The sequence below is a fragment of the Eptatretus burgeri genome, chromosome 13, assembly GCF_056783735.1.
Source record: "Eptatretus burgeri isolate ZD-2024b chromosome 13, Ebu_testis_v1, whole genome shotgun sequence".
Classification (NCBI taxonomy): Eukaryota; Metazoa; Chordata; class Myxini; order Myxiniformes; family Myxinidae; genus Eptatretus; species Eptatretus burgeri.
This window is the reverse complement of record NC_140973.1, coordinates 31,205,756-31,228,262: the sequence shown is the minus strand read 5'-3', so window position 1 is coordinate 31,228,262 and position 22,507 is coordinate 31,205,756. Positions and strand designations below refer to the sequence as shown.

General features: G+C 47.0%; 1 protein-coding gene across 1 annotated transcript in view; it reads right to left on the bottom strand.

The window, feature by feature from the left end:
• The window catches only part of LOC147014179 (uncharacterized), a 197,863-nt gene that overhangs the window by 60,337 nt on the left and 115,019 nt on the right, over window positions 1-22,507 (bottom strand). Inside the window, exon 6 of the mRNA XM_085851944.1 lies at window positions 14,079-14,155. Within this exon, the coding sequence (XP_085708070.1) occupies window positions 14,079-14,155 (77 nt within the window). The remainder of the gene's footprint in view (window positions 1-14,078; window positions 14,156-22,507) is intronic.

Genomic DNA, 22,507 nt, shown 5'->3' with positions numbered 1-22,507 from the left:
ACGGGCGAGAGAAGCACAAAACTCACGTTCCAGCTTTCTCGGTTCGGGTTTTGGCAGGACATCAAGGACAGTGGCCACTGCTGCTAGAAACATTGAGTGGCTCAAGGCCGCCTTCAACTATGACCTCTCTGAGGATTACGGCAGCATGAGGAATGAGGAAAGCCTTCCTTCCATAAATCTGAGGAATAAAAGAAGCCTTCCTAATTTTCTCCATACAACGAATGCCTCAGTCTAACTAGCGTGAGGAAAATAGGGCAAATTTCCTGGGTATTACCGGGTATTTCAGCTAGTATATATATATATATATATATATATATATATATATATATATATATATATATATATATATATATATATATATATATATATATATATATATATATATATATATATATATATATATATATATATATATATATATATATATATATATATATATATATATATATAAATATATATATATATATATATATATATATATATATATATATATATATATATATATATATATATATATATATATATATATATATATATATAGATATATATATATATATATATATATATATATATATATATATATATATATACATATATATATATATACATATATATATATATATATATATATATATACATATATATATATATTGTTGTGGTTACCAAATTCGCAAACCACCATTCAGGTCCCTTAGGTGAGATAATTCCGTAAGTATATGTGTAGTTAGGCCCAAACCCGTTGTCTAGAGGGAATAAATGTCATTCATGCGTGCTGCGACTCTTCAGGATAGCCGTTTTTCTTTTGCTATCTTTATTTTGGACCAACCGCCATTGTTACCACCGCCAACCGCGTCTCAACAGTCGTCACAACATCAACCACCCACCACAACGCCGCTTCACCCCACCTGCCACGACCTTTCCCGTCACACCTCGCAACCGTCGCATCGCCACCGTTCTTGCGCCGCTTGTGGGTACCGGTATTGGACTCGTGCAGGGCGCGCTCATCCTTGAGGGTGTTCTTTTCCTTGGTTTTGGGTATGTATTGTCGGCTGTGAAGTAGAATTGTATAAGTGTTGCCGTGTGCTCGGTAGTCGGATAGCTCTGCATTGTGTCTTCGCTTTTACATTTGCTTTTTGTGTAAAATTGCATTGTGTTTCTTTTCCTTTTCTATGTGCTTTTGGTGGAATTGTATATGTGTGCTTTCCGTTCATCGCGAATAAATGTGCTTTATGTTGAACTGCTTTCCCGCTTCGCTTCGTCATTTCTTTCATTGAATCCTCATCTTGCTTCACGTAAAGGGTTGGTAGTGGGCTGAATACGCCCGATAATTAATCGAACCGTCGAGGCCGACGATAACACCGCTCGGTTATCCCGATAGTACGGAACGGGTCGCTTAAGTGGCCCGTGTCCGAAGTCGACCTGCGGCGAGGTGCGATCGCCCGGTCTACCCTCCGCGTGGGTACTTCGGTAGGTCGAATTTGGCGAGCAACCCTATCCCACGCGGGGGCTGATTGGCTCGATCGCGGTGAGACCGAAAGGTCCACCCGAACAAAGACGAACAAAGACGATCTCTCTTCCTCTTATGTGGCGACTTCAATTGTCATCACGCCAGTTGGCTAGGTGTGGGTACCTCTCTCACCTGCCATGGGACATCAGCAAAAGCTTTCTGTGACTCATTGGGACTGACTCAATCAGTCAACTTCCCGACCCGGATCTCAACCAATGGTACTCCATCTCTTCTGGATCTGATTTTGACAAATTTCCCTGACAATATCTGCTGCTCTTCCTTCGCTCCAATTGGTTCTTCTGACCACGTCCTTGTTAAAGTGGACATCTCTCTGGCTGTTATCAGAGAACCACCTCACCGCCGTCGAGTCTGGCATTTCACTCAAGCCGACTGGCAGGGTCTCCGAGCAGCCATCAAACTTACAGACTGGTCTCCTATCACTACTTTCTCAAACATCAACTCATCCTGGGAATTCTTTCAAAGAAACTTGCTCTCCCTCATGCACAGATTTATCCCCTCTCGTGTTCAGTTGTCTTACCCTTCCTCCCGCCCTTGGTTTACTGAAGCTTGTGGCGAGGCAGTTGTCCTGAAACAACTTGCCTTTGCCTCATGGAAAGCAAACCCAACTGAGGGCAATCTCAGTTCTTTCCACAAAGCTCGGAACAAGTGTGTAGCTACCCTCAGGAGAGCCAGAAAACAACATCTTTCTCATCTCAAGTCTGAACTCTCAAACCTCTCTCCCTCCTCAAAATCCTGGTGGCGTTTAATCAAATCTGTTTCTGGTGTATGTTCCCCCTCCATCCCCTCCCTTACCTCAAATGGCCGCACTGCTGATTCCACACGTGATAAAGCTGAATGTCTAAACTCGGTGTTTGCAGCTAAATCTTGTGTCCCAAACCCATCACTATCTCTACCCACTTTACCCAGTCGCACCCAACTGTCCCTGGACTCTGTATCCTTTTCTCCTGACAAGGTGGAGAGCTTGCTTTCAAACCTCGAGTCAGATTCTGCAACCGGTCCAGACGGCATCAGCCCACGTGTCCTCAAAGCCTGCTCTTCTGCTCTTGCTCACCCTCTCTCTGTTCTATTCACCCTCTCATTTTCCCAAGGTCATCTGCCATCTGCTTGGAAATCTGCTAACATCACTGCCCTGCATAAAAAGGTGCAAAAACAGATCCCTGTAACTATAGACCAATCAGCCTTCTCCCAATCATCAGCAAGGTTATGGAATCCATCATCGCTTCAGACATGAAATCCTTCCTCTTCTCCAATGGCTTGATTTCCAATCATCAATTTGGTTTCAGACCAGGTCACTCTACCCTAGATATGCTGCTACTGCTCTCCCATCAATGGATGGAGGTCCTCAATGCCAGACAGGAAATCCGAGCCGTATCCCTGGACATATCACGTGCTTTTGACACAGTCTGGCACCCTGCCCTACTCACCAAACTCTCTTCCCATGGTATTCAAGGCCATCTCCACTCATGGCTCGCAGACTTCCTCTCCTGTCGCAGTCAACGTGTGGCCCTAAATGGAGTTCTTTCATCCCCTCTTCCTGTGCAGGCTGGAGTTCCTCAAGGTAGCGTTCTGGGCCCTGTTCTTTTTCTGGTTTTCATCAATGATCTCTCGGACTCTCTGGAAAATCCTCTATTTCTCTTTGCCGATGACTCCACCCTCTGCCGTACCATCTGTCATCCCTCAGACCGGCAAGCAGCAGCTTCTTCGCTCACTGCAGATCTGGATAAAATCACAAACTGGTCCAACACGTGGAACATGTCTTTCAATCCAGACAAATCTCACACTCTCACTATGTCTCTTCGAAAGGACCGTTTACAAAACCCCCCATCCACTTTCTCAACAATCCTCTGGAAGAAGTCTTTTCTTTCAAGCTTCTGGGTCTCACTATCTGCCATGACCTTTCCTGGGAAAGTCACATTTCCAACCTTGCCTCAAAAGCCAGTCGCCGACTGGGAATCCTCCGTCGTGCAAAGTCCTTCCTCGGCCCTCTTGAGCTCCTGACCACTTACAAAGCTTTTGTCCGTAGCCTGATGGAGTACTGCTCTCCCCTCTGGGCTGGTGCTCCTGCCTCCCACCTTTCTCGACTTCACGCTGTCGAAACCAGGGCTTTTAAGATCATTGGCATCTCCCGCAATGAAGCTGAGTCTTTGGGCCTCTCACTCAATCACCGCAGGTTGGTCGGTGGTCTTTCTGTCTTCTACCGACTCCTCTCCAGCCTTGCCCCCCTGCTCTCTCTGTGATTTGTCCCAACCACATTTCCACAGGGCGCTCAAGGTCCGCCAACAACCCCCTTCTGGTAAAACTACCAAAATCACGAATCACTGCTCATCTTCACTCTTTCATTCCTCTTTTTCCCGCCTTTGGAATAAACTTCCTCACTCTATTCTTTCCCATTCTTCCCTCCAGGCTTTCAAAACAGCTGTTCACCACCACCTCTTATCTTCCCCCATCCAAATCCTCGATCTTTTCTACCCCCGATAATCCACCCAAGCCCACTTCCTTCAATTCTCCTGCTTTCCTTCCTGAAAGTCCCTTTAATGTCCATCTTCCCCTCGCCATGTTCCCCGTCCCATCCCCATCCCTCTCCCTTCAACAGTTCACCTGTCTCTGTTCCCCAATGTTTTTGTCCCTTCCACTCCCGCCCCTCTTGTCTCATGCCTCCTTGCTGTGAGTTGTGTGTTAGCTCTCATACGAGCCTCGACCAAGGTATACAAAAAAAAAAAAAAAAAAAAAAAAAAAAAAAAAAGGGGGTTAGGGGACGATTTATAGTGGGGAAGTAAAAATAAAAACAACAAAAAAATAAGTTGGGGCTAAATTGGGGTTTGACAAATTAAGGGAGTGGGTATGTACAGTGACAGGCAAAGGCGATAGGTTGGGAGGGAGACAGGTAGGTAGGTCCGAGCCCGCCTTCCGAGTGGCCAGCACCACCGCACTCCCTCCACCAACCTCCACTGAACGGCAAAGGCTGGCCACTTCATCGGCTGGCCGTGTTTTGCTTCAAGGCCTGTGCCGGCCACTTCAGCCGGCTGGCTATTTTTCTTCAAGGCCTGTGCCGGCCAACTTCATCGGCAGCTGTTGTTTTGCTGCAAGGTCTGTGCCGGCTGGATCGTCTGCAGCTGCTGTGCTGCAAGGCCTGTGCCATCGGCTGGCCGTGTTTTGTGTCAAGGCCTGTGCCGGCCAGTTCATCTGCTGGCTGTTTTTCTTCAAGGCCTGTGCCGGCCAGTTCATCTGCCGGCTGTGTTTGCCTGCAGCGGCCTTCTTCTGCGGGCTGTTTGCCTGCTGCCTTTGCCATGCCATGCCTACTGCCCACGTTCACCAGCCCCGTTCAATTTTGCTTTGCCCCCCCTGTTCATTTCCATGTGCGCCAGGATCCGCAAGGCAACAGTTTGCAAGCTGCGAGAACTGCCCTGTTGGCAGCTACAACACGGGCCTGCAGTGGCGGCCCGTGCACCGTGTTTGTGTTCCTCCATCCATTCGTTGTGTTCATTGCGTGTGCCACTTGAGCTGGCACGGAGACTACGTTTGTGCAGCCCGTGCACCGTTGTGGTTCACTGCGTTCAGTTCAAAAAGGAAGGCCTTGGACTGCGTGTGAGCAGCCAGCCACGTTCCCTGTCACCTGCATTGTTTTGAGCCAGAGACTGCATGCGAGCAGCCTGGCTCCCTGCTAACTGCTTTTCTTTTGCAGAGTTCATTGATCCTGGGCCATGGTTTAGTGTAAAATTTGTAAGTTAAGGTTAAGATGTACTGTAAATATGAGTGCGCCCCCGGCATGTCTGTCTTAGCGCCGGCAATTTTATTTAAGTCGTCCGTGTGAGTGAGTTTGTTTAGGTAGTTACGCAGCCCTCAGGTTATTTATTTTGGGGACACGAATACCATGAATGTCGCACTCAGGGATCCGTAGGTAAAATGTACTAGGGGAAAACTACACATGATGGCACACGAAAAATTTGACGACACGGGACGAGTCTGTAAAAAGGGGAGGGGGTAGTGTTGTGGTTACCAAATTCGCAAACCACCATTCAGGTCCCTTAGGTGAGATATCTCCGTAAGTATATGTGTAGTTATGCCCAAACCCGTTGTCTAGAGGGAATAAATGTCATTCATGCGTGCTGCGACTCTTCAGGATAGCAGTTTTTCTTTTGCTATCTTTATTTTGGACCAACCGCCATTGTTACCACCGCCAACCGCGTCTCAACAGTCATCACAACATCAACCACCCACCACAACGCCGCTTCACCACAACAGCCACGACCTTTCCCGTCACACCTCGCAACCGTCGCATCGCCACCGTTCTTGCGCCGCTTGTGGGTACCGGTATTGGACTCGTGCAGGGCGCGCGCCGAACAGCGTGTACAAAACCACGGATTTTCCGCTCCAAAAACGGATCAAAAACGACACACGCCCACTTTTGTGCCGTCCAATCGGTGAGCGAGGGGCGATTTGGCCCCGCCTCCAGGGTGTTGGAGGGCGGTCGCTATATGCAAATTCATGGATCAAAATGCATTCACGCCCACTTTTTCTCGGGCCAATGGGGAGCGAGGTGAAAGGTCGAAGGCAGGGGGTCAAAGGCGAAGCCACGGGGCTTATATAAGCGGCCGCGTTCGTCAGTCGAGTGAGTTAAGACTTCGCAGTCGGTGGAGTTGGGAAAAAAGAGTTGGTCGTCGTCGTCGTCGTGTGCGTTGGAGTCGGAGCGAAGAGGACGGAGCTGTGGAGAGGCGGCGAAGGCAGACGAGGGGGTGCTCGCGTCGTGCCGGGAGCTGCACACCAGGGAGGCCGACGGCGCGACCTGGTCGAGGTGGAGACGCTCGTCGCGGGACTCGAGACAGAGTAAAAATCCTCCTTACCCCGAGCATCAGCAACCCCCTCCTGTTTCCCCCCGCGCTGAGATAGTGCGACCAAGGGGGCCCCCTTCCCACCCCCTACCAGACACTGCCCGTGAGGCCCGCGGAGTTGAGGCACCATCGCCGCTCCGCGTCTCATCACCAGACGGGTAGGCCCGACCCGGTCTCGGCCTCAGGCCCGCCTCATCCTTGAGGGTGTTCTTTTCCTTGGTTTTGGGTATGTGTTGTCGGCGCCGTCTGTGAAGTAGAATTGTATAAGTGTTGCCGTGTGCTCGGTAGTCGGATAGCTCTGCATTGTGTCTTCGCTTTTACATTTGCTTTTTGTGTAAAATTGCATTGTGTTTCTTTTCCTTTTCTATGTGCTTTTGGTGGAATTGTATATGTGTGCTTTCCGTTCATCGCGAATAAATGTGCTTTATGTTGAACTGCTTTCCCGCTTCGCTTCGTCATTTCTTTCATTGAATCCTCATCTTGCTTCACGTAAAGGGTTGGAAGTGGGCTGAATACGCCCGATAATTAATCGAACCGTCGAGGCCGACGATAACACCGCTCGGTTATCCCGATAGTACGGAACGGGTCGCTTAAGTGGCCCGTGTCCGAAGTCGACCTGCGGCGAGGTGCGATCGCCCGGTCTACCCTCCGTGTGGGTACTTAGGTAGGTCGAATTTGGCGAGCAACCCTATCCCACGCGGGGGCCGATTGGCTCGATCGCGGTGAGACCGAAAGGTCCACCCGTGACTGGTTCCCGGCGTTAGTCCGAGAGGGTCACGACTGGATTGTCCGTCCGGTGGGCGACGTGCCGCGATTCGAGTTACGTGGCCGTTCGCACGCCGGCGGGCGCGAATCCGTAACAATATATATATATATATATATATATATATATATATATATATATATATATATATATATATATATATATATATATATATATATATATATATATATATATATATATATATATGTACGTCTGCATACATATGAAGACCACACATACACACACACAAGCATTTAAAGGCCATTTTCCCCGCTAAAGCAGGGGTTAGCTATACATACATATGACATTGATACATATGAAGACCATAAGGGGAAAACCAGAGATGTCACTTTATATAAATTTCAGGGTTATTGCACCTGCCAATAGTTGGCAACATAAGGTTTCCTCTCACAATATTACTTTAACAAATAACCAGGGGTGTCACATAATTTATATGGTATAAAATTTAGCCGTGCAATGAAAAAACAAGTGTTGTCAAAGCTGAACAAGTAGAAACCCAGAGTTGTCAGTACTTTACTCCTGGTTATCTCCCTTTCATTCATGTTAACTGTTCCACCATAATATTCAGAGTTCAGAAACTAAAAAATGAAAGGTTGTAAAACTTTCACAGCATAAACTCTGAGCACTACAATGGCCTATTTGGTTATATCATGGGCTCCGTAGTTGGTACATATCGTGGTTCAAGCCTGGTCAAACCTTTATTGCGACTTTTATGGGACCCACGCCATGGCTTAATGGTTAGCGCATCTGAGTACCCATCCTCATTTGATGTACCCACCACCCAATCATCCTGCTTAGGTATATGAGGGAGTCACATGAGGTGACTTCGGCTATCGCGGGGGTGGTTTATCCTTGGTTTCCTCCATATTAAGTAGAACGGAGTAAGAAATGGAGAATCCGTCGTCATATAAGCGAAATACCCTTGAGTATGGCATTGAACACCAATCAAACAAAAAAACAATGACCGTTTAATGTTGAAAAAAATAATCTGTGATCACCAAAGTCATGTAATGTATGCTAATAACCAACAAGCATGAATTTGCGACACATCCTGGGTTAAAATTGCATGGCAATTATTAAACAAGGGAAGAACCAGTGATGTCAGTTTGCAACATTGATTCGTTCTTTGCTATTAAATTAAATAACACAGAAGCTTGGCAAATGCTACATGCTTAATTTGATCAGCCAATGACCACTCTTCCTTTTACTGGAAAAGAAATCTATATGACAGTTATTAAACAGTCCACCAAAGTCTTGAAACTTTGTTTTTCAGTTTCTTCAAAATTGACTTATGACATCTCTGGTTTTCCCCTTGTGGTCTTCATATATATAAACTCAACAAAAATAAAAACTTTACACACGTTTCAAAGTCAATAATTTGAACACTTTGGAAAATAGGGTTGAAATAACGATTGTATTCAATTCTCTTGTCATTAAAGATGCTATAGCATACAGATCATGTTTGTCATGGAATCGGTTCCACCGGAAATGCGACGACAATGTCCATGATCAAAAACTGAGTCACAACTTAATGAAATCATGTCAATATCGGGTGTGTCCTCCATGGGCGTTCACAACTGCGATAAAACGTCTCCTCATGGATTGGATGATGCGTCTGAACACAGCTTGGGGAATGCGCCGCCATATTTGTACCAACATGGCACCAAGCTCCTGCAAGTTCTGTGGAGGGTTCCTTACTTGATGGAGCCGCCTGCCTCACACATCCCACACATGCTCTATGGGGTTGAGGTCAGGAGATCTTGAGGGCCACTCCATGACATTGATGCCAGCGTCCCTGAGGAAATTCGTTGTTAAATTGGCCGTATGAGGTCTGGCGTTATCCTGTTGAAAAGTCAGACCTGGGCCATGAGCTGCCATGAATGGTAAAAGCTCTGGAACGAGCACCTGATCCCTGTATGGTGTCGCATTAAGGTTTCCCTGGATGACAATGAGTCGGGATCGAGCATGACCGTTGATACCACCCCAAACCATAACGCTACCGCCCCCAAAGCGATCCACTTCCTGTACGCAACACTGGGCATTGCATTTTCCTCGTCTTCTCCACACTCTAACCCTTCCATCAGCAAAAGTTAGTGTGAACCTTGATTCATCACTAAACACAACCCTATTCCAATCTCGCTGGGTCCATCTCAGGTGCCGTCGTGCCCAAAGAAGACGTTGGCGTCGATGGAAACGGGTTAGAATTGGTCCACGATATGGCCGCCGTGCATGAAGACGAGCAGAGCGCAGGCGATTTCGAATGGTTTGGGCAGTCACTCGACCTCCAAACAATTCATTCCCAGTGGATGTGGCAGTGACAAACCGATTACGCAAATGATGTAAGACAATCTGTCGGTCTTCTGCGCGTGACGTAACACATGGTCGACCAGGACGGGGGCGGTCAGCTGTTGTGCCAGTTTGATGGAGACGTGTCTGGAGGTTATGGATGGTCTGTCGACTGCATCCCATAACCCTCGCAACGTCAGTGACGGATGTTCCCGTATTCAGCATGCCAATGGCACGTTCACGCTGAATGTTTGACAGTCGTGGCATTGCAAATTAACGAATAATTAATCATAAAACCTTGTTTTTCTGAAATGATACTCTCCTCTGCTACCTTGAGATCAATTGCAGGTGTATCAATAGGCCACGTGACTTGTGTCACGTGGAAACGTGATTTTAGCGTGCAGTGCTCTGTTACGTGCTACGTAGGCCCGACCAGGAGAATGAATGTGTGAAGTAATGCCCTCGACAATGCCTTTAACCATAATCACAACAAGAACTATTTCAAGAAAAGTTTCTAAACACTATTTGACAAATAATGAGTGTCAAGTTTTATTTTTGCTGAGTATATGTATGTATATATATATATATATATATATATATATATATATATATATATATATATATATATATATATATATATATATATATATATATATATATATATATATATATATATATATATATACGTACCTATACTGTATTATGAATGAACAAGAAAAGATATGTATTTGTGGGAAAATTACATACCCAGACTCAGGAATAAAACCCAGGTTCTCTGGTGAACCATACCAGTGCTCTGCCATCGGAGCTATCTGGGTGACCCACTGGCTGAGCACACAATTCTCCCACATATAGAGATTCCACTCTCTTTCTGGGGCACTCACTGTCAACTATAGCAGCAGCGATGGCCTTTCCACAAGAAGATCTTTTCCCAGCAATCTTGAAGCGTGTCAAAGGCCAATTCTTACAAAAATGCAAACTGCCCTCAAGGCATAAGACAAACTAATTCACAATGGACCCCCAACCAATAATGGAACCGAGGGCACGTCAATAAACGAATGATATTTCATTTCTCTTTCGTGGTTGGGTCTGGCTACAGACCTGCCCAGGTTTGTCATTTATTTAAATTTTTTTAAAGTTATTGCCTATGATCTTAAAGTTGATCAATGATCCTTTGGAAAAAAATTAAGTGAGTCAACACTGAGGTGCTGAAAAGGAAAATGTGGGTAAACCGTTTAGGTGTGTTTATGCAGGACTACAGCACAAGAGAAGACGGAAGACAAAGAATAACAGCAATAAATCACCTTATTTCTTCAATCCACTGTTGCTCAACACTTGGTTCCTTCGGAAAACGATAAATGCTGCAGGTATGACTCTCCGATTGGTAATTACAATCTGGAACGAAACACTGTACCATCTTCACAAAGCTAAAGCGACCATATTATAGGCGTGCAAAACCAGGCCGTGTGTTGTCATGCCAACGTGACATCTTCACCTCAGTGCACTTTTCTGGTGTATTCATTTTTATATCTGATTAAAAAAAAAAATTGCTATGGTACAGGTGCAATACCCAAGACAGAATGTCACTTTCTTCAGTTGGGAATCATTGTTATTGCTTCATCTGTTATTGTGCTCGGCATGATGACATTTATCAACATTTTAAGGATGAACACATCGGCAATTTTGCGGTCTCTTGATTTGGTACTTTTGTGATGTATTTTGGCATATTTTTCATTCTTTTTAGTTATGAAAAAGTTTGAGAATAAAAGGTATGGCTTTTAAATGCTTATTACTTCACTCCATAGTCGTTTTCTAAGCATAATGTTCCACCCAACATGTACACCTCCACTTACCCCTGAATCAAACTGTTATTCAAATATTCAAATGGTTATATACAATATATTTTTCTACATGCTGCACTGTGTCTCCTAGCAACAAATGAAAATGGTTTTATACACACACCACACACCACACACATGCTAGTTGTGACATGACGCTGACATCATGCACAAAGGTTATGCCAACAAATCATCTTCAAACTAGGACCGTGTCCATGTTGCACTCAGGTCTGTGCAGACTGAGATTTATGTCTTTATGGTCATGAATATACAAAAGCGGAGCAACCGATCCACTTTTCGCCCTTGTGAGCTCATCAGGAAGACATACTGCAAATCATTGATTTGTGACCATACTAAGCTCATTTGGAAGTGATGTGTTAGCATAATTTATGTTTATGATGTCAGTGTCACGTCACATATCGGGTCAGTGTGCTCAAGGTGAATTTATTATTCCAAACTGCATGCCTATTATTCATGATTGCAAACCTCATAACTGGTGATCATCAGAGTCGAGACAATGTGTTTGTGTGGGAGACGACACTTTTTGCGAACAGATCATGCAGTAAGTGCTGTGATGGGACTCAATCTGTGACCTGCTGCACCGTCAAGTTAGGGGGTTCAATTTGTGTGTATACACTTATTTATTTATTTATTTTTCATAATGTATTTGTATAAACGAGGGGAAATTGCCCGTCAAAATTACGGGTGCACAAATCTCAACACGACACTGAAGATAACCATACACACAAAGTTATGGATAACGTCCAATGAATTATCTGCAATAAGGGAATGTGAAAAAGAAACAGGTCGAAATGGGTCAAAACGTTAAGTGGGATTTCTTTGATGTGCTTCAGGCATGAATGTGAAATGCACAAACATACAGTGTATAAGCCCAGCCTTGATTGCTCCTAAAATTAAAAAAATAATAACGTGAGTGATATATCAGCACAGCCTCATTCACTTCTGAAATAATAACTTAAAAATAAAAAAACACAGGCGGTGTATCGAACGCTGTCTTGATTGCTTGATGTCTCGAAAAAAAGGCAACTCGGGTTATGTAACAAAGCTAAAACATGGCTCTTACTTTTGTGCATATATAATACATCGTGTTTATATAGCTTGGATCGATTCCAATTCCACTGGGCCATGAAGTAATTATACATTAGGCCGGAAGGCCTGGAGCCGAGGGCCTACACAAACTGTGTTCCTGTGACGCCAATGGGCTGCAACCTTAGTCTTTTTCACTGAAGAGAAAATTGAAAGGGAAGTCAGAGTGATTGTGAATATAGCACTTCTGTTTTGAGCCATTTTACCTCATATCCTGCCAGGGCCTATTATTTAATTATATTGGGTTTGGGGGGGGGGGGGATCGCTTTTTCCAAAAAAAAAATTTCTGATTTCACTCTAGATTGACAAAATTATTAAAGCCATGAGTTCTGATCATCAAATATGGAATCAGATTTCGAATTTCAGCTTTTAAAGCCTTGGAAAAAAACGCCATGATAAACTATCTTAACACGGATGTACACCTTATCATGGATTTTGTCCAAGGCGAAAAAAACCCCTTGCGGATGGGGGCAAATGAAGTCCATCCAACCTCCATCGTGCGACCCTTAGTAATCCTGTCAAGTTTGGTTGAGATCAGACAGACAGACACCAAATTGCATATTTTAGTACATGATCTTCTTCTTCTTCTTTCGGCTGCTCCCGTTAGGGGTCGCCACAGCGGATCATCCGTATGATCCGCATAGTGATTTGGCACATGTTTTACGCCGGATGCCCTTCCTGACGCAACCCTGGTCGCCTCTTACGACACAGGGATATGGTACACCTATTTTAACCGGGGTATACACCGGCCCAGTATACTGGTACTCATTTCGCCGACCTCGGAAGGATGACAGGCTGAGTCAACCCCCTGGTGTATTAATTCAGTGGCCCAACGGGGCTTGAACTCAGGACCTTTTGGATCCCAAGCCGCTGCCCTAACCACTGCGCCAACACCAGGCTTGTATTTTAGTACATGATCTTAAAGAAAACTTGTTTTCATCTGCTAACTTTAGGTCCTGAGGTTAGCATATGTCTAACTAATTGTTTTAATCTATTGATAAGTTAGTTCAGTGCTGTGTGTGGTTGCTCTCACAATCCCAATTATTTCACCTGCAACTGGACCAAAGAATAACTTCTTAGGAATGTTGCTGTTTAAGAAAGGCATTCGTACAATGTGGAATGGAAAAGCATCTCGTTTATTAAATAATTTGGCATGTAATTTATTTTTATTGATATCGATTTGTAATTCCAAAAAATAAAAGTGTTTCATTTTCCTTTTTTAATTCGAGTTATTTTGGATATATATCATCATCATGAAGCTGATCAAATACAAACCCATCATTAATTGCTTGTAAATCATCAATGAATATAAAGATGTTTCCACACCTTCGCAGTTTAGTTTATTCCTGTACATGTGCTGGACCCAATCAGACTCATACACATGCAGGAATTAATTTGCAAAAAAAAGGGGCTGGATCTGAACCCATGGGTATCCCCACTCTCTGCTGGAATATCCTGTTGCCAAATGTGAAGAAACTGTTGTTTAGGAGAAATTGAATACTTTCTTGAAGTTCTTTGTTTTTTTTACCTGCATGACTTGATTTTGCTTTACACCTCTATTACTAATGAGTCTGGTTAAAATATCAAGTCATCACTACTATCAAGTCATCACCAGTTCATTATCAAGTCATCACTTGGGGTGTAATTTTTTTTAATATGCATTCCTTTTTATAACATTTGGAAGATCAACCAATGGACTGACATACCTGCACTCACAGCTGCTGTGCTCAATGAAGGTAACCGTTTCCACGTGTTGGCCATGTTTGGGCTGAATCTGCAGAATCTGTTAATGATAATAAAAGCAATGATGAACATGAGCTTAAGATTCAGGTTTGGTCTCATTAGAGCATAAAACTGTTACAAATCCTCTGATTGCTCACAACTCAACCTACATTGCCTCTGCTAATTTTCCTCGATCTCCTCTAAATACTCTTCAAAAATCTTGTTTTGCCTTCTTATATGAGCACATAGCTTATTAAATAGGAATCTCCAGTGTGTGTGTGTGTGTGTGTGTGTGTGTGTGTGTGTGTGTGTGTGTGTGTGTGTGTGTGTGTGTGTGTGTGTGTGTGTGTGTGTGTGTGTGTGTGTGTGTGTGTGTGTGTGTGTGTGCCCAGCCCATAACTATATTTATCATTTGAGCATTCAGCAAAAGTACCCATTCTCAATGATGGAAAAAGCAAGCATTTTGTTTTTTCAATAAAAACCGAATTAAAAACAAAATCATACCCCGGTGCACACCCTTGGGTTCTGAGTATGCGTACAAAATTTCAAGTTTCTAGCTGTCATCGTCATGGAGCTATGACACTGACAAACACACATATACACACACAGACACACACAGACACACAGGCTATTTTATTAGTATACAAGTCGAAAAAAACATTTTATAAAAACGAAAAAACATGTAGAGATGGAATCCCCCCAAAAAACCCAAACAAGGTAGGAAGGAATAAGACATGGAATGACACCACCACAATCCTTTCACGGATTGCCATCACGACGTCTTTTGACATTTTAGGCTCACCTGGACTTTAGCCCGGTGAGCTTAAGCGATCGAGCAGTGTCCGTAGGTGAGTCAGTCAGTCAATGAGTCTGTAAACACTTCAGTCATTATTGCTTGAACCAAACACATGATTTTGATGAAATATGGACACAAGCTTCATATCTGATGCCTAACAAAAGTTTATTGACAGCATCAAAGGAGGGGTTGACCCTACCCCACAAAATAGGTATTTGTTCTTCTCTGAAGTTAATCCAAAGCAAATACCTATTATTGGTGAGTGAGTGAGTCAGTCAGTCAGTCAGTGAATCTGTAAACACTTCAGTCATTATCGTTTGAACAAACCACATAATTTTGATGAAACTTGGCCACAAACTTCATCATCCATAATATACCAAAGTTTGTTCACAGCGTTAAAAAAAAAAAAAAAATCAGGGTGTAAGGGGTCTGCGGGGGGTTTGAGTGACTGTTGCTCCTGATCCAGGTGAGCTTCGAACAAGTAGTCCTACTTTTGATATCGGTGGCAAGAGTAACAATTGTATGAAGATGTCCATGTTAGAGGTAGTTGTACATTTGTAGTTTGGGTTGGTGTAATTGTGTATTTTATTTGTTGTGGGATTGAGATGAAAAAAAATGTCAAAATATTTCATGATGGCAATCCAAAAAAGGATTGTGCTGTTGCATTGTGGTGTCAATCCTACCTTAACATTCCTCATCATTCCTTCCTTCCTTGTTTGGTTGTTTTCTGGGGATTCCATCCCCACGTCTTTTTTCATCTTCATAAAATGTTTTTTCATTGGGAGATAGGACCAAAAACCATATCTATAGCATGATATCTCAAAACGTTGTGAATGGATTTGGATGAAACTTTGTGGACAGGTTGGGTGTGTGACAAGGAATAATTGATTCAATTTTGGTGAAGATCCAAAACTTTGGGGAATTATTGAATTTTCAAAGTGATTCTTCACTATTGAGAGATGGGGCCAAAAACGATATAGTTCTGTACAGCATAATATTTCAAAAATGTATTGGGTCCGATATGTTCTCGTGGATCAGGCATTACGTGGCGGAGGTATGCGCTACACCGAGTGCCCTTCGAGTTTCACTCTATTTTTTCCAATCTCGATACCACATACATATATATGTATATGTATATATATATATATATATATATATATATATATATATATATATATATATATATATATATATATACATATATATATATATACATATATATATATATATATATATATATATATATATATATATATACATATATATATATATACATATATATATGTATATATATATATACATATATATATATATATATATATATATATATTGTTACGGATTCGCGCCCGCCGGCGTGCTGACGGCCACGTAACTCGAATCGCGGCACGTCGCCCACCGGACGGACAATCCAGTCGTGACCCTCTCGGACTAACGCCGGGAACCAGTCACGGGTGGACCTTTCGGTCTCACCGCGATCGAGCCAATCAGCCCCCGCGTGGGATAGGGTTGCTCGCCAAATTCGACCTACCTAAGTACCCACGCGGAGGGTAGACCGGGCGATCGCACCTCGCCGCAGGTCGACTTCGGACACGGGCCTCTTAAGCGACCCGTTCCGTACTATCGGGATAACCGAGCGGTGTTATCGTCGGCCTCGACGGTTCGATTAATTATCGGGCGTATTCAGCCCACTACCAACCCTTTACGTGAAGCAAGATGAGGATTCAATGAAAGAAATGACGAAGCGAAGCGGGAAACAGTTCAACACAAAGCACATTTATTCGCGATGAACGGAAAGCGCACATATACAATTCCACCAAAATCATAGAAAAGAAGAGAAACACAATGCAATTTTTACACAAAAAGCAAATGCGACAATGCAGATCTAATACCGATTACGCGAGCACACGGCAACACTTATACAATTTTACTTCACAGACGGCGCCGACAACACATACCCAAAACCAAGGAAAAGAACACCCTCAAAGATGAGGCGGGCCTGAGGCCGAGACCGGGTCGGGCCTACCCGTCTGGTGATGAGACGCGGAGCGGCGATGGTGCCTCAACTCCGCGGGCCTCGCGGACAGTGTCTGGTAGGGGGTGGGAAAGGGGCCCCCTTGGTCGCACGATCTCAGCGCGGGGGGAAACAGGAGGGGGTTGCTGATGCTCGGGGTATAGAGGATTTCCACTCTGCCTCGAGTCCCGCGACGAGCGTCTCCACCTCGGCCAGGTCGCGCCGTCGGCCTCCCTGGTGTGCAGCTCCCTGCACGACGCGAGCACCCCCTCGTCTGCCCTCGCCGCCTCTCCACAGCTCCGTCCCCTCCGCTCCGACTCCAACGCACACGACGACGACCAACAACCACGACTTCTTCTTCTTCCCAACTCCACCGCCCGCGAAGTCTTAACTCTTATCCCACTTGACTGACGAACGCGGTCGCTTTTATAAGCCCCGTGGCTTCGCTCTCTCATCTTTGACCCCCTCCCTTCGACCTTTCACCTCGCTCCCCATTAGCCCGAGAAAAAGTGGGCGTGAATGCTTTTTGATCCATAAATTTGCATATATCGATCGCCCTCCAACGCCCTGGAGGCGGGGCCAAATTGCCCCTCGCTCACCGATTGGACAGAACAAAAGTGGGCGTGTGTCGTTTTTGATCCGTTTTTGAAGTGGAAAATCCGTGGTTTTGTACACGCTGTTCGGCGCGCGTCCTGCACGAGTCCAACACCGGTACCCACAAGCGGCGCAAGAACGGTGGCGATGCGACGGTTACGAGGTGTGACGTGAAGCGGCGCCGCGGTGGGTGGTTGATGTTGTGGTTGTAACAATGGCGGTTGGTCCAAAATAAAGATATTAAAAGAAAAACGGCTATCCTGAAGAGTCGCAGCACGCATAAATGACATGTATTCCCACTAGACAACGGGTTTGGGCCTAACTACACATATACTTACCGAGATACCTCACCTAAGGGACCTGAATGGTGGTTTGCGAATTTGGTAACCACAACACTACCCCCTCCCCTTTTTACAGACTCGTCCCGAGTCGTCAAATTTTCGTGTGCCATCATGTGTAGTTTTCCCCTAGTACATTTTACCTACGGATCCCTGAGTGCGACATTCATGGTATTCGTGTCCCCAAAATAAATAACCTGAGGGCTGCGTAACTACCTAAACAAACTCACTCACACGGACGACTTAAATAAAATTGCCGGCGCTAGGACAGACATGCCGGGGGCGCACTCATATTTACAGTACATCTTAACCTTAACTTACAAATTTTACACTAAACCATGGCCCAGGATCAATGAGCTCTGCAAAAAGAAAGCAGTTAACAGGGAGCCAGGCTGCTCGCATGCAGTCTCTGGCTCAAAACAATGCAGGTGACAGGGAACGTGGCTGGCTGCTCACACGCAGTCCAAGGCCTTCCTTTTTGAACTGAACGCAGTGAACCACAACGGTGCATGGACTGCACAAACGCAGTCTCCGTGCCAGCTCAAGTGGCACACGCAATGAGCACAACGAATGGATGGATGGATGGTTTGAATCGAATTCAGTGAACCACAACGGTGCATGGGCTGCACAAATGCAGTCTCCGTGCCAGCTCAAGTGGCACACGCAATGAGCACAACGAATGGATGGATGGATGGTTTGAATTGAACTCAGTGAACCACAACGGTGCATGGGCTGCACAAACGCAGTCTCCGTGCCAGCTCAAGTGGCACACGCAATGAGCACAACGAATGGATGGATGGACACAAACACGGTGCACGGGCCGCCACTGCAGGCCCGTGTTGTAGCTGCCAACAGGGCAGTTCTCGCAGCTTGCAAACTGTTGCTTTCTGATCCTGGCGCACATGGAAATGAACAGGGGGGGGGGGGCAAAGCAGAAATTGAACGGGGCTGGTGAACGTGGGCAGTGGGCATGGCATGGCAAAGGCAGCAGGCAAACACAGCCCGCAGAAGAAGGCCGTTGCAGGCAAACACAGCCGGCAGATGAACTGGCCGGCACAGGCCTTGCAGCACACAACAGCTGCCGATGAAGTGGGCCGGCACAGGCCTTGAAAAAAAACAGCCAGCCGGCAGATGAAGTGGGCCGGCACAGGCCTTGCAGCAACACAGCCAGCAGATGAATCTGGCCAGCTTTTGCCGTTCAGTGGAGGTTGGTGGAGGGGGTGCGGTGGTGCTGGCCACTCGGAAGGCGGGCTCGGATCTACCTACCTGTCTCCCTCCCAACCTATCGCCTTTGCCTGTCACTGTACACACCCACTCCCTTAATTTGTCAAACCCCAATTTAGCCCCAACTTCATTTTTTTTTTTTAACTCCCCCACTATAAATCGTCCCCTAACCCCCTTTATCGTCTTTGTTCGGCTAACCTACCCTGTCACCTAGCCTACTCCCAACCCCTACGTTCCCTTTCCGGAGGGGAATAAGGGAGAGCTAACGTCCTGTGCCGAGGCCCAACGAAGCCTCAGGATGGCCTCCCCAGAGTTCGGCGATCTATAACCAAAGTGGGTCCAGCGGCCCACAACGACAGCGAGGGGATGGATGGTGCGGAGGGGTACATCGCCTAATCTACCCTAACCATTTAACTGTTAAACTACCCCGGGGCTTTCAACAAGCGCCTCTCGCTTAAACTATTGGTTCTAACAACCCAGATTCCCGTCGCCTGTGTTGGTGTCCTCACAATTTCGGGCCTCGCCCCCCAATTTTCTCTCCGTGCCCTCACACGGTCTCCTGGCTGGGACACGTGGCTCCCTTTGGCAGGCACGACCCTCTGCCGAATCTCCCGCTATGGCACCCCCGGGCACTACACTGCCTCCGAGCCTACCAGCTCCCTAACACCGGGGAGTGCCCCCCATGGCACCTCCCCTGAAACGCACACGTGGCAGGCTGGCTTCCCGGGTCCCTTTCCGAGGGTCACCCGTGCCCACAACACTGCCCACGCGGCTAATGGCGCCCCGGGCCCCCGCACCAAGCAGGCGCACCCGTGCCCACTACTCTATCCCGGCCCCCCATGGGCCCTTGGCCTACCACGGCCGACTAGCCTGGTGCCCGGGGTACCCACTCAGTGATACTCACCTTTCGCAGCCACGCTCCCAAGCCCGTCAACAGGGCTCTTGCACCCCTCCAAATGGGTTTCGAGCCTACATTCCCACCAACAACAAAACAACCTCCATTTTTCAATTTGACTAACCCCCTAACTCACTTTACTCTGACCCCGGGGTCCCTTGGGCGGGAGTCACTCCTCCCCCCAATCACTCATCGCACCATGCATTCCCCATTCACTCCACACACACAGACCCGCTGGCCTCACTCACTCAACATGTCTTCACCTCATAACTCACCAACAACTCTTCAACACACACACCACTGAACTCTACCATCCTTCTATCTGCACCCCCTAACTAACTCGTGCTCCCACGTCGTCCCTTAAACTAAAGCACGTTCCTTTTAACACTACGTAGCTAAGCTACGTCCCCTCTACACATTCACAAGTCTGTCCATGTCCTCAAATAAATCATTTTATTTCCCAATCTAAAGCTCACTAAATCCCTCTACCTAATCCATTCCACGGACTCCATGAGGACTTACCCCTGCCCCATGAAGTCGGTCTAACTAAGCTAACCCTTCCCCCTAACTAGTTTTCATCCTGTGCCCTAGGGTAAGGGGGTCTTCCACCCCTTGCCCAGGAATCCTGTGCACCCGAAGGTGAGGCTTGCTGTTTTTTTTTTGTTTTTTTTCCATGCGCAACACCAGCGCGGCAACTCGCGCACTCTGCACCTGCCCGTGACGTCATGCAGCTGCACGTGTTCCTCGTCCCTCCTTGGACGGTACCATCCGGCAGAGATACCCCTCCTGCCGGATTCCAACCCCACGTGCAGCCATGACGTCACCGTGCGCATAAAAAAAAAACACAAGCCCCACGTCTCGAGGGGTTCCCCACGCGAACACATGTGCTTTGCCCGTTGGAGCTTAACACACACGATCGCGTGGAGAACCCGTCCGGTCCAAATCCGTAGTCCTGCCTAAACTTTGTCCGTCCGCGGGATCGGCAAATCCACCACGTGCGTTTCCGGACCGGGACTTCACTCTCGCAAGCGAGCACGTGGTGGTCTCGTGCGTTGCACAGCACGAACCTCGTGCTCACTGGTGGGTGAACCCGGCACGGTCCCCGAAACAACTACAGCCGCTACCCGGCTTTCTTTCCTCTGTCGCCGTCGTCGTCGCCATTTAACCCACGCACACCTGCGTGTTACGACGCTCACAGTCCATTCCATCACATTCACCCCGGGAGACGCGGCTGCGTGCTCCCGCATGCCCACCGACATCTCCCTCACATACCGCTCTCTCACACACACTGTCTCCCTTGCACACGGCCGTTCACTCACGCATGCGGGGGAACTCACCCGCGGTGCCTCATCCACACACCGTGCCTCACTCACACACGCGGGGGCACTCACCCGCGGTGCCTCACTCACACACGCGGGGGCACTCAACCGCGGTTCCTCATCCACACTGGCCGTTTCACTCACACACGGCCTCTTCCACACACGGTGCCTCATCCACACACGGCGTGCTGGGAAGCACGTACTCTGGCACCATCGCCACCACACCACTCACACACGGGGTCGCTTCCACACACGGGGACGCACTCACACCCTGCACCACACACACCGGGACACCCACACTGGGGATTCGTGTCCCCACAAGGGTCTCCGGGGCCTCTATACCCCCCAAGCTCTCCGTGCACCTGTTCGCAGCACTCGTCCCCTCAACCTCGCAAAGCACGACCGAACTCACCTGGTCGTGACTCGCCTCAAGGGGGCATACTCCCTCCCCTCGTTCCTGGAGGAGGCCATCCAGGTGCTCGCACTGGGTCTCTGCACGGTCCGCCAGCTCAACCTCACTATCCTCCACTACCTCCGTGTGTGTGCGCGTCACTTACCCCGTCTTCATCGTGTTGTCTCTCCTCTATTTTTTCTATCTCCCGTGTCTCTATACATTTATAAGTTTCTGTCGTCGTCACCTCGTGTCTCGTCTCACACGTTTTGGTCTCCCCATTTAATTTTTCCCTTTTGGTCACCGTCGATTCCTCTGTCACGACCCTCGCCCAACACGCCCCCCGAATTATTTTTTTACCCGCCTCCACCGCGGGCCTGTCAGCCATTGCACCCCCTTCCAGCTCGTTTGCTCCCACACGTGGAGTCGCCATTCCTATCTCCCTGGTCACGGCCTTCATGCCCGCCTGCAGGCATCGGCCCATGTTCCGCGTCTCACCCCGCAGCTTCATCGTTTCTTCCTTCATTTGCTGTGTATTCGCATCCATCTTTTCGATCATTTGTTGTGTATTCGCATCCATCCTCGCTGTCATTGCCGCCAGCATGGCGCATAGCTGGGCCATGTCGGGTGCGCTTGGGTGAGCCGTTTCGGCAGGGATCGGGGAAGGGCTTTGGTGGAGGGGGGAAGGGGAGGTGTCATACACCGCGGCCGCTGCCGCTCCTATTTCGGGCTCTGGGTTCAGTTGGGGGAGTTCGTTTTCCTGCACAATCAACATTTCCGGGAATTCCATCCTGGACCATGGATCCTACACATTCTACATCCATTTCTAATACCCCCGGCTCCCG